This window comes from Rhipicephalus microplus, chromosome 3 (assembly GCF_043290135.1).
Source record: "Rhipicephalus microplus isolate Deutch F79 chromosome 3, USDA_Rmic, whole genome shotgun sequence".
In the NCBI taxonomy this organism is placed as follows: domain Eukaryota; kingdom Metazoa; phylum Arthropoda; class Arachnida; order Ixodida; family Ixodidae; genus Rhipicephalus; species Rhipicephalus microplus.
The window spans coordinates 146,151,918-146,171,426 of record NC_134702.1 but is presented as its reverse complement, the minus strand read 5'-3'; the positions used below and the strand labels follow the sequence as shown (position 1 = coordinate 146,171,426).

The window sequence follows — 19,509 nt, the reverse complement described above, 5'->3', positions numbered from 1 at the left end:
CGAACTTGCCGGTCACCCTGGCTCGCTTTCACTGACATGCACAACGCACCATGAGCACGGCGATATTATTAGTTTGAGCTATATGCGGGCGGAACCTCACGACGACGCCGACGGTGGGGGAAAGATTGAGCTGGGATATTGATATAGTAGCATATGCGCTGGGAACTGGCGAGCTCACCAAGACGGAGGGAAATGGTGCTCCTTTAAGATACGTCGGCTCTGCAGGGCGATATCTCCCTCCACATGGTCCACTTCCTCCACACGCTTCTCTTCTTTGGCAGTCACGTCAGGCTGCATTTTTTCTGCTCTAGGTTCCAACACTGCGAGCCGGAAGGAGGGTAATCTTCTTCTCCTTCAGCTTAGACCAGGCCAACAAACGTGACTTCTTTTGCGATGATTGTGATATCTTCTTCTCTATAGCAATCATCACCAAGAATTGGCATGCTACCCTATGATTCATCATCATCATCATCATTATCATCACCTGACAACACCTGGCCGCACCTGCAAAAGTAGAGTACTAGGACTCAGCATCCTACTCAGGCGGTTCGGTTCGTCTTTGCGCAATGTAGGTTATGGCGGGGCGCGTGCCCAGTCACGTTCTGCAGGAGACAACGAGGTCATTTTCTTTTCCATTCCATGTATAATTTCAGAGCTTCTAAAAAATCACCATAAATTTTTCCCAGGATAAATATTATAAAAAAGCCTAGATGCTTACTATCTAGACTTAGCGAATTTAGCACAAATGGGAATCTTTTCTACTTGCGCTGCAGAAACAAACGTCCACGTTAGCCGTATTATGAACTATGGTACCTGTTGAGAGTGTGTCTGCGAGTGTATCTAAAAACACATGGGGGTTAAACCTTTGTGATCTGGTTTCTACACTAATCGAATTGACGTAAATATTTTCGAATAAGTGCTTGAATCCCTTCTGAAGCATTTAAAATATTTGGGGTATTATTGAAAAGAAATATTAGGAGAACCGATTCAAATGACACAGGTTCTCTGCATATATATATATATATATATATATATATATATATATATATATATATATATATGAGATCTAACAGACAATCATGCCAAGGAAAGTATAGGAGAGGTTATTAGATCAAATGGTAAAGTAAATGTGAAGAAAGAAAAGGGAGTGAAAAGATAACTTGCCGTGGGCAGGAACAAACCCTGCGACCTTTGAGTCATGTGTTTAATGCCCTACCACTAACCTACTTCGACGGCTGCCCTGCCAGCCACTTCATTGGGTATATATGTGAATGTTAAACGTGGGAGTGCCAGTCAGCGCCATCTGTAGCCATGGCGGCGAGTGCGGCGCACTCTTTATGAGCCTGTATGGCGTCACGTAGCACGTGAACTTATTACGAGCTGGCAGCTGACCAGTATTCCTCGTATATAACCTAAGGCACCAACTCTGCTAGTACGAGACCATCAAAGACTTCTTTAATAAAAGTCTAGAATTCTTCTTTTTTTACTGAAACAAAAAAAGTTGAAACAGGATGAATTTGAAAGTGGAATAATAAACTGTATTGGATTACATTGAAGCGGTGCATTTAAGGTAAATAGAATTCGTCCAAGTAATATAAAAAATCTAGCAAAGATCGACATCAAAACCTCAGCTTTTTAGATGCGGAAGCATCTTATACTCGCGCCTTGTAGTGCGCCGTCCGCACCGCTTCTCGAACATTCGACAGCTGACAGCGCATGCGCCGTCGCGCCGTCGCCATCTGTGCCGCGCGCGCGCTTCTCCTTCGAGAACATTCGACAGCTGACAGCGCATGCGCCGTCGCGCTGTATATATACTCAAGGTCGGCGCTCGCTCGCTCAGTTGCCGCTCGTCCGTTGGTTTGTACTCACTCTTTACCGACCACAAAGCCATCGTCCTCAAAGTTCGTCGCAATAAATAAAACACCGCCCTTTCGCATACGTTCCGTACGTGTTCACTCATTTAACACCCCATTTCACAACCACGTTAACCAATTTAGCCATCGACCCAAGTAAGTCGCACTTTAACACCCCGTTAACCAATTATATGCTCCGCATCCTCCTCAGTGTTCCCCCGAGGGAAGCTGCGGGCAATTTTTTCCCCCTTGGTGAGCTTTTCCAATGCGTCAGCACTTTTCCCGTCACTCTGGCCAAGAGACAAAGCCCCGAGAGAAAGCGCATTTTGTCGCCCCGCCGCGGTGGTCTAGTGGCTAAGGTACTCGGCTGCTGACCCGCAGGTCACGGGTTCAAATCCCGGCTGCGGCGGCTGCATTTCCGATGGAAGCGGGAATGTTGTAGGCCCGTGTGCTCAGATTTGAGTGCACGTTAAAGAACCCCAGGTGGTCGAAATTTCCGGAGCCCTCCACTACGGCATCTCTCATAATCATATGGTGGTTTTGGGACGTTAAACCCCACATATCAATCAAGCGCATTTTGTCCATATAAACCTATTCTAAGCAGGCGGAAAACAGTACCGAAAGTGTTTTTGCGTAAGGCAGAGTATCGTTTGCAGGAAGTGGGGTAATGTTCGGTTGACTCATTTACTCCGCAAAGAGAACAATAAGGGAAGGCTGCCAGACCAGCTCTGTGTAAATATAAATTTTGCTGCGTAGTTTAACAACGCATTCTAGTGATTGTGACTTCAATTACTCGAGTTTGACTTATTTTACTAATCCATTGTAGATGACTTGCCTGAATTCTAATGTGGCCGTTAGTGACTGTGCTAAAATTTAATCTAACTGCAGGTCAAACACCAATTCAGAAGTGAGTGCGAGTTTTCTACTCTTCTACGAATTTAATATTACGAACATAAAAAATTCCTTCAATTAAATTACCAGACTAGATGCTAGCACAATTTAGTGCACATTCTCTGTGGTATATCGCACGCAGTTGTTTTATGGACTGAAATCAATCAAGCAATTTTCTAATAAAAGAATTCACGAGCGTTCAATGATATGATTATAGTTTTTAAGAGAATAGGGAGCTCTTGAAATGTTTTTTTTTACAATTTTGCTGTTATTTCGTCATTGCCTGGAGCGGAATTTGGAAGTCTTTGCAAAACATAGGCGATATTAAGCATTGATTCCTTATTGAAGCCGTCAATTGGTATTTTGTATTTATTGTATGGTTGTGTGGTGTGTGAGGTCTCGGATTGAGGCACGCTTGTAAAGCACACAGACACATTTAACGCTGTCAAAACGCACCAAACACACATTTGTTCGATTTTTCTAAATGACGATATTGCCAGCTAAATCAAAATACATCAGTTGTAATCAACACGCTAAAAAATCTTACAAAATATTGCAATACACTCAATCAAACACAAGGTAGCACGAAGGCATCGCTACCAACGTTTGACTCACCACGATGGCCCATGGCAGATGACCAGACGAAATGCGACAGGCGGCTGCGCAGAGCCTTGGGCCTTGTGAGACTCTCGACAACAACCGGCATACACCTAGCCTAGACGCAGAAGAGGCAGCCGCAAGGACACATCCACTCTGTATGATGTCCCTACTCGCTCGCCACACACAGCTGCTTACCGAGTGATCAGCGCCCACCGTCTCGGACGGTGTCACGATGCCCCGGCGCCGAGCCGAAAGACTAGGAAGCAACGTTAACCAACTCCCCGGGGATTAGGTAGAAAAAGCAATTTACGAAAACTCGGACCACCTACGAGGCATTCGTACTAACTCGGTTCGGGATTGGCCTGATCCACGTGCTATAAGATTTGCTCACCCCAGAATGCAAACCACGAGTCTCTCGTACCAACAACTCAACAACACTCTTATAAAAACAAAAACAAGAAAAAGATCTACTTGCGAGCTGCAACAACAACAAAAAAACTCAAGTTGCTCACGAGTTGAAGCATGCCACCACAACCGTTCTCCTCGCTCTCAACAAATCACACCACCGACGCTTGCAATGTAAGACCCCCTTAACTTACTCTACCCGAGCTGAGAAGACTGTTCCGAACCACAAAAAAAAAACTGCCGTCCGGTGCTCCAAGAACTCCACACTGAGCAGCTAGTGTGGAGTCACGCATAAAGGCCCACTTTCGGAACACGCCGGCCAAGTTGACGCCATCGAAAGGTACCAGACACACTCAATTATTCAATCGGTCGTAGAAAAACGACGTCTCCGGCCAAATAAACAAAACATCAGATGTGATCAACACGCAGAAAAACCCTAACACAACATTACAATAGACTCCATCAAACACACCATGATTAATTGATTTGTGGGATTTAACGTCCCCAAACAACGATATGATTGAGAGACGCCATAGTGGAGGCTCCGAAATTTCGAGCACATGGGGTTCTTTAACGTGCACCTAAATCTGTGCACACAGGCCTACAACATTTCCGCCTCCATTAGAAATGCAGCCGTTGCAGGAGGGATTCGATCCCGCGACCTGCGGGTCAGCAGCCGAGTACCTTAGCCGCTAGACCACCTCGGCGGGACAATCAAACACAAGATAGCGTGAAGGCAGCGGCACTAACGTTCGACTCACCACGAGGGCCCACGGCAGACGGCCCACGATGCATCCACCGCGGACCCGCCGCGAGAGACAACCATTCAGGCCCACCGCCACGCGTCAAAAAGACTCGCCAATGTGTCATGTCCCGCCACTCAGACTCTTCGCCAGGCATCACTGCTGGTGCTATTCCACTCACAATGATGATGATGGTGCTGGTGATAAGCGCTCGCCAGTACACCACCACCTACCACTCAATGAGTCTGAACACTAATTGTTGCCTATCCGTGAAACACGTGCGCGCCACGAGGCGCCAATGACTTCACAGGTGTGAAAGCCCCCCATACACAATAAAAAGTTTTGCACCCAAAAGGGTGTTAAAAGGGTGCTTTTACGAGAAAGCTCTCTTTGCAACACCCTTTAACACCCATAAATGGTCGATTGAAAAAAAGCACCCCTTTGTTTGGGTGCTTGCCTCGATAGCACCCTAAAATAGGCTTAAGGGTGCTTTTGTGCCTGAGAAGGGTGTAGGTGCCGATTCATCAGATGGAATATGCAGCATAAGAAGAACACATAATTATAATATTTGGGATTTTACGTCTCAAAAACCTCGATATGATTATGAGGGTCGTCGTAGTGGAAAGCTGCAGAGATTTTCACCATTTGGTGTTCTTTAATGAGCGCTCATATCGCACAGTGCAAAGCCTTCTATCTTTTCAGCTCCGCCTAAATTCGACTGCCGCAGCTGGCATCGAACCCGCGACCTTCGGATTGGCGGCCGAGCAGCGCAGCTACTGCACGAATATGTTGACCTTGCGTTAAATGACGGCCTAATTGACTTAGAATGTGTGAAGGTGCTCTCCGAATACAGCAGAATGTCAGCAGAAGCAAATCGCGTTTCATCTATAATGGCAATTAACTGCAATCCATGTTACGAAAGCTTTCCTTAGCGTTGGTTATAAGCTGCACGTTTGCTATGGATTATATACACACAAATAATGTTCGCCCTAGTATGGGTGTGTGTGCGTGTAAGCGCAATTGTGTGTACACCCGTGCATGTGTGCGTGCGCGTGTATGTGCGAGTCCGTGCCTGTGTTAAGCGTGCCTGTGCACATGTGTACGCCCATGCATGCGTGCGTTTACGATCGCGTGTGTGTGTGGCCGTATGTGTGTATACGTTTATGTGTGTGCGCCTGTGAATAAGTATGCGTGTGTATCAGCCCGTGCGCCCTCGAATTTCGTGTGTGTGGGGGGGAGGCACTGCTTCTTATTGTTTAAGGTCCCACACCTGTTGAGACTGGGAGTCTATATGGGAGGTGGCTTAAGAAATGGCGGTGGTCAACGCACTGTACACGGACTATTCAGTACATGGAAAACAGCTGCACATTTTCGTACCTGATCGTTGCTTATGAACTTGCTGTGGTAGCTGATTAGGTCCGCTAAGGTGCTTTTACGCCCGAAAACGTGGGTTATGACCAATTCCCACGGAAAGCCGTCACTGCACTTATGCACAACCATCCTTTTAATTAACAGCGTTTAACAATAACGTGCCCTGCCTTTGCTACAGGTGCTTAGCTAGCTCATTGGGTAACCATATGGAATTATGTGCTGATTGTGGTCAGCCAAATGTTTGTTATAACAACCTCGGCACGTTTCGTGGTGCATGACAAGCCTTCTAAACATCCGCGACTGTGGATTAATTTGTTCCAGCTTCGACTACGCATTCAGTGTTTGCGGCACCATACGCGGAAGTGCCAGACACAGACAATGCAAAAAGAAATTCCTCTGGAAAAAGGTGTAGCGATGCTCTCCCGCTAATGCCACCGAGGACGAAATAATTATTGTTTCTGGCCATTCCATGGTGCACTTTGTTTTCCGCAAGTTTTTCTTCCCTATTTTTCACCCACTGCAATCGCATTCCGTCAAAATACTCAAAGAACCCAAGGCTGGTAAATAAGCTGCGTCGCTGTGCGACTGGCTGGAAGGAGAGTTGCCATTTACAAGGAGTCATTCCGCGACGAACGGCCGTCCGCCGTATGTGCCATAGCGTTTGCCTTTCGGCGCCGTCTTGGCGGGTCCCCCCCCCCGCTCACCCGGGTGAGCCGCCCCCCCCCACCCCCACAACGGCGGTGTAGATAAGCCATAGTTGCGTCACCGAACACCGGCGTCGACAGCTGCGGCGCCGCCGCCAGTGCCTCCTCCTCCTCTCTCTCAACGTTGCTCTCTCTCTGTCTGATCCGTCTTTAAAATGCGTTGCGTTGGTCTGGGGTCTTGGCCGCAGTGTGAGTTCCAGCGAACAGGCGCATCTTCAATGGTGGTCACGCATGACACCGTGTTAGAAGTGACGCTCGGATTAAGGAATATTCATGGTGTGGCGGACACGGACAACGTGGGCCTGTTAACGGTGAGTGTACTGTTTTCGTAGGTAGTAATTATACAGCGCTAGCTGGGCGCCTGCAGCAGCTCTGCCGAAGTAGGCTGCCAGCCATTTACAACAGCATGCGTTCGCGGGCCTGTTGCAGATGCCCGATTAAACGTGTGACTTAACGAGTTCACACTGCTATGCGCGATGTTGTGTAAGTGCCTGCATCACTCATACAGTGAGTGATGTGATCACTTAACAAGGGCGGGATTAGTTGCTGATCGCACATTGTCTCTACACTGCACAATGTGATTGATATTGTTTTAAGATGTGCTTTGGGCTACATCGTAATAGTATTTCTATTAATACTCAAATGTGCAACGTGCTTCTTTAGGTGTAAGCGCGAAAAAAGAAAGAAAAAGCAAAAATTATGTACAGAGGCGCACTGTACGAAATGGCTTTTTTTGCTTAAAGACGGTATAGTTGGAGGTGCTGATATGCCGCGATGCTCCCAGCAAGTGCGCCTCGGTCTTTTAAGCTATTTAGGACAAGTGCCACCAGCAACAGGGAAAGTTCTAGCAGACTTCCAAAGGCGCGTTGTTGCGGCCATCGCCATGCGTTGTTTTCCTCGTTTCTGTTTGCTGTTTTCGTGCTTCGCTTTCATTTGCGATAATGTTCGGCGTTATAACAGAATCGAGAGAGTATACGTGACTGTTGGAGCTATGTGCGGTTGCTCTAGCATAAGCCATGGCTGCTGCAACGTAGTCTGCGTCCGCGCGCGTTGGTGTCGTTCGAGCGCTCTTACTTGCGTGATTGTGTTTAACTGAGTATTTAGGCACGGGTTACGTTTGTAAATCCCGTAGTCAATAATCGCTAATAGCGTGCCCCTGATTGCCATCAGAGGATGGGATTGGTTGTCGAAATATGCCAGACGCTTTTTCTAAATGCAAGCTTTGAAATTTTTTTTAAAGAAAGAAGTACTTTCATACGTGCAAGGCAGTGCCTATTGCAGGCCCGCAACTCTTTAAAAACTGGACGAGCTATCACATCTTTTATCAAATTACAATGAATTAAGATGATTGAATTATAGATGACGAATTTCTCTGCTAGATTAGGTGCACAAAACACATGTCCGCAGCCCTACGTCTAGAAAGCAGGCAAATAGGAAGCACAGCGTCAAATTTGGACTAGATTCCATTGACGGAGCGTCTTGTGAGGGTAGAAAAAACGAGAAAATTGTTCATTTTTGATGCCCTTATAGAGGCAGTCAGAATTGCACTGATTGGTGACTTGTAACAATTTCTCAGATTTTTAGAGGCGTGATTAAAGTCAGTAAATCTTTTACTTTTTTTTGCAGACCTCTTCGCTAGTACCACGCCCAAGATCATTTGTTCTCATGTAAAAGAGAAAGCAGAGATGTCTTCACTGTTTGTACACGAAGAGGTAAGTTTCTTGTTCATTTTGGTTAATGTTACATGTTCTGAACGTTGTACTTTAGAAATTGTTTTTCACACTGGCTCACTACCCTAGAAGGAATTTGATTCTCAGGTGAGTTCAGGCTTTCGTAAGTGCCATTTTTGAGCTATAGTCTTACACTTCACCTCATTTCGGGAATTTGCTATATGCTGAAAAACTCTTATCTTTATCATACGAATTTTGGAATGTATAGGTTGTATGCTTAAAGTTCAGTGTAATGTCAATTACACGCCATTTCGAAGGATACACGCTACACATTCTTTATATATGGTGCTGCCAGAACAGCACGAACATCCTTTTATGAGAAGTCATATTTGCTCTTATTACAGGATGAGCGGGTGCCACTGACGTCCTGCGTAGTCTACCCCCCGGCCCCAGCCTAGAGCAAGCCTACTTCTTCAACCTCCACATGGATAACCGAAAAATCTTCCGTGTCAGTAATGACGAAGAAGGAGTGACAGCACTGATGAGTTGATTTTTTTTATTTTCAACATTGTCTACGGCCGCAAGGCCTTTAACAACCACCGTGATTGAGCGGCTTTTTCTCGGCGTGAGTTTGAAGTTTATCAAAGAAGTTGTTCAGGCAGTACGACGCTGAAAATTTTAGTGTCACAATGCCTGAACAACTTATTCCAGTGTGGTCATGTTAGATCAACAAACATTGTTATTTGTGTAAGTTATTTTGCCTAAATATAGCTGGACCATTCCATGCCAAACGTCCCAGCCACTTTGGCGACCATCTGAATTGTATTTGAAAAAAAAAGTGCTGACTTACTGCATTGAAAACAGTGAACTGCTAGAATATTTCAGCGAGAAAAAAAGTTTTGTTCATGTGGCTGGCTTATAACTTCCTGGCATAGTGCCATCTGTGTGCTGTTTGTGGAAAATTTTGTTTTAAAACTACCGCTTATTTTTTCTAAAGCAAATTTGGTCTACCTGTTAAATAAATGTGCTTCTGTAAGGTATTTGAAGCTCAATTATAATAGTGCAATTTTTTGCCACATTCGCTTGCAAGAATAAAGCCAAAATGTGTTATGTTTGCATTTTTTATTACAATATTGCACTTTGTATGAATAACTGATCAGTGAATACTTACTCCACAGAAGGTATATTTTGAGGAAAAAATATCTTTAGACCTCTAAAGCTGTTGAAATATACGAGAAAATATCACGAATTTCACAAAATTGTGATTTGTGTCCCTATTGAGATGCAATTTGCTCCATGTTGTGATACAATGAAAACTCATCATTATACCTAAATTGTAAGAAAATGAAATTCTTTCTGTAATAAAAATCTTATCGCAAAAAGGACAGGAAAGAGCGCTGTCAACTGAATTTTATTGAAGGTGCTACGAGCGTTTTTATACTGAGCACAAGACCAGGGCTCATGTGCAACAACACATGTGTGACCATGACAAAATATATTAAACGAGAAAAGAATACTCTTTTTCGGAAAAGATAAGTGAAGGTGTACTGATGCATTGATCCTTGGCCTTCCTGACAAAGAGTTCTAAAATCTCTAATTTTTCTGCTTGCTTTTTTTTGCAAAAACCGTGTTTTATGAAACCTAGGACTACACTTACATTCTTTACGGTGTCCGGCCATAAGACTACTATAGCCCTTCTTAACACTTAAAGCATGCTGTCTTGCTTGATCATTGAAGCATTGCCCAGTTTGTCCTATGTTTACTTTTCCACATGTTAGCGGTATCTTATACACATTAGATTTCCATTCAGTAAACCTATTCTAGTGACGAATGGTGCAAGATTGACTATTCCTGTTGCTGTAAGTACATGCACTTTTGAAAGCTTGCAAGGGGTGGAAAACAACAATGTCATATTTGCTGGCTCTTCTCCTAAAATTGTGAGACACGTTATGTACGTAGTACCGTGTGACATGCAAAGCTGATTGGTCATTCTCTTTTTCTTTTGGTCCTGTTTCCTTTAACTTTACTTTCTGCAGGAGGGTTTCGCAAACAAGTGTGATGATGCTGTTGGGGTATTGGCTGGTGCTATCAGCCCAGGAGTGCTAAGAATGTTCTGCCTTTTGATAGTGGGCGTTCAAAATTAGTAGAAAGAGGAATTGATACCACATGTACTCGGGCCACCCTTCAGAAGTCATGTTAGCACAAGGGTGAGGTCAGGTTTAAAAACCAGATTAAAATACTAAAAGATGCTGGGTATCCCAACAGAATCATCACACCCGTTTGCAAAACCCTCCTGCAGAAAGTAAAGTTAAACAGGACCAACAAAAAAATATAACCGAAACCTTTGCATCTTATACCACATCATGTGTCTCACAATTAAAAAAATAGCCAGCAGATATGATATTAGCGCGTTGTTTTCCACCCCTTGCAAGCTTTCAAAAGTGTGTGTACTAAACAGCAACAGGAATAGTCAATCTTGCCCCATTCGTCACGAGAATAGGTTTACTTAATGCCAATTTACCGTTTGTACAAGTATTTTTTATCAGGTAAACCAATGATCAGTTCATCACTACACGTTCACTTATCCTTTTCGAGAGGGAGTATTCTTTTCACAGTTAAAGATTATTTTGTAGTGCTCACACAAGTTGTCGCGCATGAACACGGTTCTTGTACTCCGTATAGAAGCGTTCGTAGCATATTCATTAAATTCAGTTGACAGTCGGTGCTCTTTCCTGTCCTTTCTGTCTCTTCCTAAAGTTGTCGTGCTGTGACTAGCACACAACCACGATGAACCAACTCTCCCAAATTAATCTCTTGTTACGTAACACGTAGACCGAGTTTCGTATGAAAAAAAGAAGCGGTGCTTTTAAAATAAAATTTTTCACATACAACACCTAGACGGCATTCCAGGAAGTTCAGAAGTCAGCCACGTGACCAAATATTTTTCCTCTCCTAAATATTCCAGAAGTTCACTATTTTCAATGCAGCACGAGTTTTTCGAATACATTTGAGACGGTTGCCAAAATGGCTGGGACATTTGGCATAAAGTGACCCAGCTGTGTCATTAGCCATAATTATGCATTACCTCTTTTATTTGTGGTGTGTTTTGACTCAGTTTTGTGTTCGTTTTTAGCTTATTGTGTTTCTCATCATTGTATTGGTTTCTTAAGTATTCGCTAAAGTTATATGTGCGAAAACTCGTATATGTTTGCATGTACATCATTTCTCATAACCAATTGTTATACATCCAGGAATACAAAGCTTAATCCACTGTGATTGTATACATTTGAAAACACTATCCATATATATTTTTGTGTGCATCACTTCTTGGGAACGATTGTGTACATGAAGGCGTATATAGTGAAATCATGGTGATTGTATATATTTGAAAGAATCATAAGTATATATTTGCCTGTATTTCATTCCTATTAACCGATTGTGCATACGAAGGAGTATTAAACTGGAAACCACTGGGATTGTAGATCCTTGAAAGAATTATAGGGATATTTTAGCGTATATTTCATTTGTAGTCTCTTTCTACTTGAAGCAGTATACTAAACTGAAACCAGTGTAATTGTATGCTGCAAAGAATTGTCAATGAAGTGTAACTGAATAAATATAATAAACATTTGAGGTGTTGCATGTGTAGTGTACGAATACGTTAACGTACATCTGGTGAAAACGTTGTGTGGCAGAAGAAAAGTTCGTTTTATTTGCCCGTTAAATAAACGCTATATGCAAGGGCAGCAAGGCTTCATTTTCTGTAACGCGCATTATGCATATACTGTGAAGTATATATAGATCCAGCACAAGTTCATACACGATAGCACGCGTTTATATTTTTGCCCAGACGCAATGAATGGAGCTCGACAGGTGGCGCACTATTGATAATGAGGACCACTTTCTTCAAGTAGTGTGTAATCAGTGCATGCTGATATCTATTAGTGCAGTCTAAAAGAAATACTGGCACTCCTGCCATGGGCACTCAACACCCTTGTGCACCCTGCTTGCACCCTCCTCAGAGGGTGCTAAAAAAGTGATGGACATCGAAGGCACCCTTCTTTAGGGTGTTTTTTAACACCCTACAGTTTTTTACATGTACACCCTATTCTAAGGGTGCATGAAAAAGCACCCTTTTTGGAAGGTGCTGAATTAACACCCTTAGGGTGTCGTCCACGGGACAAGCTCATTTACACCCTTCTGGGTGTAAAAATTTTTACTGTGTACGTGGCAGAAAAATCTGCTTTCTATAATTATTTAGCTTGTTTTAATTGTTCCTCAGAGTACGCTTAAAACCTTATGATTGAGCGCTGCATAATTTTCTCTTGTATTGCTCAGTGACGTAGTCATCCTTTACTTTAGATACCGTGTGCTTGAATATGGCTCCATAGAAATCATGATCACGTTTATATTCCGGACACTAGTTATAATAAACTTTTCCAGGCTGCTTTTCATTTTTTATAGTCAGGTTACTGACCCGCGTCTCACTAAAGGTCGAACAAATTAATTATCTTCAATTGAACCATGACTTCCGAACTTCGCTTAGTAGTTTCAAGAGAACAAATTTTTCGCAGCTTTTGTTCATCAGAAGCATCGCATAACGAAAAAATGGCTTACACCAAACAACTTTTTATGGTGCTGTAGCTAATAAAAATATTGATTTGTTTAGCTGCGAGAGTCAATGAATGGAAAGTATATATAACTGGCTGGTGATCACTATTGATGGCACAGAAAGATACAGAAAGACAACTCTGCTAGAGAACGTGAGATTAATTACAAAGCAGTTTAGACCTCTGACAAATGTACAAGACCCAGAGTTTTCCCGAGTGAAGTTTTTATCTATTGACTAGTTTCATAGCAGGTTACCACAGGAATATGTATTGAGACACCAAGAAATAATATGTGTGATTCAAGTCCCCAGAAATTGCCATATCACATCCGCAAGACAGCTAGTACACTGGGCACCATAGGGATACTAAGTGTTTATAATATATAAGAAGAACATCTGGGAAGGCTGTTGAATCTGTTATATATGAACCATGCTTGGTTTTCCAAAATTGTAACTAAAGTGGTCCCACTAATTATTGATTTGCTCGATAATTAGTGAGACCACTTCCGCGAACAAGCTGCTATGGAAAAGGCGCACGAGAGTTGAAAATTTGTTACATAGTACACTGGACACCGTAAGGATACTGAGTGTTTATAATATATAGAGAAAAGCACCCGGGAAGGCTATTGAATGCGTTTTTTTATGTATGAATGATGTTTCCTTGTCCAAAAATAGGACGAAAGTGTAACGCCTGCTCTAGCCTTAAAGCGCGCTATTTTGCCTTGTTGGGAACTGCAGCAAGGCGTTCCGTCACGGCGCACCTCCACCGCTTCAATTTGGTTCATGGTGGCTTCGAATCCACTGGTGTTTCGCAGCGTGCGGACCCGCCGATATCTGTTCACCATGAGATTTGCACGACACACACCTGGCTTTTTTTTCTTTCTTTCCGGCAAGTTTTCAATAAACAATGGAATGACTTTAGGTTGTGATCGTGTTGCACGAATTTCAGCAGATGGTCACAGGTATATCAGTACTTCGCGAATCTAGAGAGTCCTTTCTGTTTTTTTTGAAGTTTTTGATAGAAAAAACACAACAAAACAAGGATTCACATTGATTGCATATTGAACACTTCTAACCTCACACAGTATAACAAGACGTTGAAAAGCGTTGCTTAAGTAATAAAATAACAAATCGTGGCTATGATTCGCCTGGGTTTGACGAGTCAGAAAAAAAAGCACACGCTCAATATTGTTAACACGCAGAATGTTTTGGTCTCAGTGTAGCCGTAGCAACGTTTTCGTATTATAATATCCGGAATCCAGGATTTTATGCTTCGCACAACGGCATCGTACTTGGCATCGTTCGTGCCACCGGACACTTGATTTGAGAGTTCAAGAGATGCGTCAACAGAAGTTTAGCGCTTCAAAACGGCCTCTTGGGGTTGCCCATGCTGTTCGCGCCCCTGAAGGCTTCACTGCCTTTCCGCCTCCCAGGTCGCCGAAACGTTGCGGCCGAGGCGCCGGTAGCCGCAGACGGCTGTTGTGGTCCCTTCGAAGGCGCTGCTTTTACCGAATGCCCAGACGGCACTGGTGCGGCTGCGCTATTCGGCTGCTGTGTTGGGCGGTGAACAGGTGCGACGTCTGGCTTCGAGGCCATCTCCTGTGCTACTGCAGCACGTCGTATCGTCTCCTTGTGGCGGTTCTGGGAGAAGGTGGGCACAATCGAGTAATAAGGCCGGAGTATGCGAAGTTGGCAATCCGGCAATAAGTCCTATGATTCACGGGGTTAAGACGAACCATGGCATCACAGGCCGTTAAACTGCTTGGCCACCAACAGCCGAAACGAAACACTAAAGTGGCAAATCAGCCCCTGTAAACTTCCTTCTCGCATTTGGTTTGCTCGATAATTAGTGGGACCACTTCCGAGGACAAGATGCTGGAAAAGGGGCATGAGAGGCGAAAATTGACTGCATCGGTAAGCCTTAGTTGGGCCGGTAAAGTTATTTCAACAAGGACTACTATCAATCTATTGTGAGAGTTGAAGTACTCGCAATATCATTCAGTAATACACACATCCAGTCATCCAATATCTATAAACAGTACAGAAAGGTAACTCTACAAGATTTCGTGAGAGATGCTCAACTATAACAGTTTCTGCCATGCGCAATGTGGTGTGTTTTTGTGTATTTTAATTAGCCATCGCTATGTCCTGCAAACAATCATTGTGCTACTATAAAGCCTGCCCACCTCCACCTTACGCCGACACGTAACAAACGCAGCTTCTTAGTGGCACAACCACCTCGTCCCTGTCTTATTTTTTTCGAAGCACGTCACGAGAAACTTTTACTTGTGCTTTTTGAAACATTTTCTGAGAGTGTATAGAGAAAAAAATGTATGGTACTAGTTCACATTAAGAATGTTATTGGATAGGTATGGTAACGGAGCATAGCTGTACTTAAGACTACAGGCAATCGTCTGTCAAAGTCATGGAAACAATTGATAGATTTCATTCAGTCATTGATCTAAACTTTTTGATGTTCTTGCTCCCTCTGACTGCCGCCCTCGACGTATGTATGTATGTAGGTATGTATGTATGTATGTATGTATGTAGGTATGTATGTATGTATGTATGTATGTATGTATGTATGTATGTATGTATGTATGTATGTATGTATGTATGTATTTATGTATGTATGTATGTATGTATGTATGTGTGTATGTATGTATGTATGTATGTATGTATGAATGTATGTATGTATGTATGTATGTATGTATTTGTATGTATGCAATTACGTGTATGTATGTGTGTATGTATGTATGTATTTATGTATGCATATATTTTTTTGTATTGCCATTCAACGCTAAAATTTATCATGTCCCTTCCGGCGATACTGAATTTAACTGAGCACCTCTACGTCTTCTTAAGATTGAGTTGTTCGCGATAATTTTCCAGTTCTTGACGCTATTTCTAAGGCGGTCACCTGCAGCAGCGTCACCGCGATTCACAGCTTGTCAAGCATGCCCCTTTTGAAGCATGCTAGTGGTGCATCATAGCGGCATGCAGGTGTATTTTACTCGATGTTTTCGTTTCAAACGTCGTGCAGGATTTTCAATAACAACTGATAGAAGCCAATAAGCGATGCCCACTGAGTAAAGTGTATCAAAGTACGTGCAAGTGAGTCTCTATGTCAATCGGCTCATGTTGGCATGAGCATGCAGGGCACGAAATAGGTCTCCAGGTTTTAAGTATGGTCGCAAGAAGCGCATCTTAGTTGCACATCTCCCTCTGATATACAACCTGAGAAAATAAATCGGCAAGGTGTTTTCGTTCTGTTTCCTACTGTGAAAAATCTGCATTGATACTTTACCCTCAATCAGATTCTAGCATTGCGGCATACTTTACTGACCTCTGTGCCATGTTTGCCCCTAACACGGGTCATAAAAGTTAGCTTGCCAGACGTGGACAATCTTACATGTTATGATCATATGCATTCAATTTCTTTTAGAGGCTCCTGCATCCTAGGTTACTCGGGTAGAGGCAAAACAAAATTGTGTGAGGCAAGTGCGCGACCAAGGCGTGGTCCCACCCACCTTTACTTCTTGCCCCACAAGCAGCACGTCCTCGATGGACGCATGCGCAGTCTCCGGCAGCAGGACGAGGAACAGGAAACCGCTGGTCAATGTCAGGCCGCTGTACACCCAAAGCGTGATGGCCAGCCAACGCATCGTGCTCGATGTGGAGAAATAGTTGGCTGTCACAAAGTACGCCGCCCAGCTGGCGGCGTACACGGTGCCTAGCTCCATACCAGAGGCACGCAGTGGAGCCAACTCTACGGCGAGAATGCATGGAACCGGACCCAGGCCGGCAGAGTAGCCAGCAACAAAGATTGCCTGCACCGATGTAAACATGAACTCCAAATGGCGAAACAAAACAAGAAATCCCGAGAGGTGAAAAAACACCTTTGTTTTCTCTATGAAAACTGGAGTTACGCAAATAAATGTTAAAAATTTGTCATGTCATAACATACTGCCTTTCCCTTTCTTTTAGGACACGAAAATGCAAGAAATAACTAATTATATTCTTGAATATGTGAAGTTTTTCCACCTACACTCCAAGCTACAATTAGATCTATTTTGCAAGAACATTTTCTGCTGCAGGGCTGCAGGCGTTTTGCAGTCGATAATTTTATTAGTGTCCTTGCGAATCTCTGGTGGGCAAATTTGTTGCACTTGATCCCTGTAAAAGCAACTCAAACCTTAAGGGCCACTCACCAGGCTCCCGAAACACAAAAAAGAGCGCAATATTCTTTCCTGATATTTCTCGTCCTTCTTGGCGCACTATATACTCTGACGTAGACAGCAGTTCCCGTGATATCTACAGCATACATGCTCTTGATTCATTGATATACGCGAAATATCACGTGTGATTTGTCTCCTGCACTATTTTGCTATGCAGCCGCTCATCCGGTCTTTTTTGTCTTGCATGAACATCGTGCACAGTCGACCAATCAAACTTCATTTTTGTGTTTACAAGTGCGCAAGCGGCGATAACAGCTTACAGCCAAGAAGCGCTAAATATTCATAGGCTCTAGCACTTAGTGCTAATATCATTCGCGTACATGCAAGAACGAAGGGATGAGGATAATGCATTGTGTTAATCAAGGAGAGGAGAAAATCACTTCCTCATCTTTAAGCGTGGGGTGGTTAGTGGCCCTTCAAGAAATTTTGCAGATCCCATGTAAAGTGGGAATCAATGATATGCCAAGCACGAATGAGGAATGTTGGTATGTCCCTTTGAAATCAGCACAACGTCAAGAGGCGGACGCAAATTATACCTTACATGCCTTCGATGTCATGGTTATCATGTTTGTGCCTGACATTTGTCTTTGCCGTCTATTCTCGTCACGTATTACCAAATTTGGTATATGTGAAGCTAGCGAAAAGGCCACCAGTGCGTCATGAGCGTGGTAGTTAGTCATGTTCTTACATGACACGCATATTATGATTGTTATGTTTGGTCGTGTCATTTACTTCCACCTGTGTCAATTACTCGTGTCATTTACTTCCATTCAGGTCACGTAATACAAAACTTGGTATACGTAAAGCAGGTGAAATGGCCACGAGAGCCTTATGAGCGTACTATGTTGTCATGCTTTTACATGACACGATTTCTTGATTTTCATATTTTTACCAGTCATATACTTTGGTCATCTATTCACGCCACGTAACACCCGATTCGGCATATGTGTAGCTGGCGAAACGACTGCAAGCGCGCCATGAGCGTGGCGTGTAGTCTTAACTAACATGACATTGACATGCATGCAATCACTTCCACGTAAGGGTCTTATGTCACTCATGTCCTTATGTTCGCCTTGCGGTCGTGTTATGCCATATCAGTTATGCAATATACCATGTGAACGAAATCACCGCAAAGAGCAGCAAGACCTTGAGGAGTATGTTATGGCATTCATGACATACACGTCGTTATTTTCATGTTATGACTAGTCACTTATGCTCGCGCTACATTCATGTTAAGGCATACACTCTAAGGCAAATTACCCGAAAAATGAGTAACGGAGCCCAATAGGCGCGCGCGATGAACGGATAGACCGTTGAGGAGCAACCACAGAGGGAAGCGTGCCCCGGAAAACCACTAACACTCCAAACACGCTCCTAAGGGACGAACCGCCCGGGGATCGCAGGCAGCGCGAAAAGCGTTGCCAAGGTGACCAGCCCTCCTTCTCCTCCTCTGCTGGCTCAGTCTTTCCCCGTATTTCGCCGGCGACGGTTCGCGTTGTGTCGCGCTCGGAGTGCTCGACCACGGCCGCCTCGATTCTACGATCTAAGAATTATGACGTGGTGCTTGTGTGTACGCTTGAATGAGCGTGGGCTGCTTGCTGCTTTCGCGTTTCGCTGCACCTATGAAGTTTGGAGCAAGTCTCGACACGTCACCACGCCGCGCTGTATATCTCTGGCTTCAAGATAGTCACGACGAACACACGACAGCAGCAGTTGGGACGGCCAATATGACGGACGAGAAGCCAACAGGCCTATCGGATATGTACTTCAGTCTGACTCAGGGCAGAAAACAGCGCTGTATTCTAAGGCAAGTAGGTTATCATTCTTTGTTCTACTCTAATTGTCACATGTGTGATACGGATCGCGCTTCCTGGCAAAGTGCTTGGTCGTGTTGTATATCGCACGCACGAAATGCATCTTGAAGGTCGGATTCGGCGTCTGCAGTTCGCCTGTGCTTTGCGACCGCCTGGAAATTGGCTGCCATTTCCATCGGCTTCGCTCATGGAGTGCTCGCCTGGTTTCGCCACCGCGATGAGCTCCGGGCTGACAATATTGGGCTCAGACCTCGTTGCTGTGTTGGTATTTATCGAAAACACGTTGCAAGTTCTCGTATAGAGCTTGGTTGTAGTATGTCGCCCGCTGTTAGGGCACAAGCACGGGCTGGCGGGGCTTTCACTAACGTCGGAACTCACTGAAAATTGGTCGCCATTACAGTTGGATTTCCTGTCAACAGGTCGCAAGCAGCTCGGCGCCGTCCGTTGGCCGCGGCGGCGGACTCACGTTTGCGCGCTGCACTCGCTCGAGTTCTTAAAAAGGTCCGTATTAACGTCGATTTCTTCTGCGCTGTTCGTGGCGGCAGCTAAGCGTGCGCTTGCTCTCCTGTTCGAAGTTCGCTGCCGGCAGACACTCCGCGTGCAGCGCCGTG

General features: G+C 44.2%; 2 protein-coding genes across 2 annotated transcripts in view; both read right to left on the bottom strand.

Moving 5' to 3' along the window:
• Positions 1–297, bottom strand: part of LOC142802996 (solute carrier family 2, facilitated glucose transporter member 8-like) — a 32,176-nt gene extending 31,879 nt beyond the window's left edge. Inside the window, exon 1 of the mRNA XM_075888088.1 lies at positions 179–297. Coding sequence (XP_075744203.1) covers positions 179–297 — 119 coding nt within the window. The remainder of the gene's footprint in view (positions 1–178) is intronic.
• A 13,699-nt stretch (positions 298–13,996) lies between these two features.
• The window catches only part of LOC142802995 (solute carrier family 2, facilitated glucose transporter member 8-like), a 166,370-nt gene continuing 160,857 nt past the window's right edge, over positions 13,997–19,509 (bottom strand). The window contains exon 4 of the mRNA XM_075888087.1: positions 13,997–14,487. Coding sequence (XP_075744202.1) covers positions 14,209–14,487 — 279 coding nt within the window. The 3' untranslated portion in view covers positions 13,997–14,208. The remainder of the gene's footprint in view (positions 14,488–19,509) is intronic.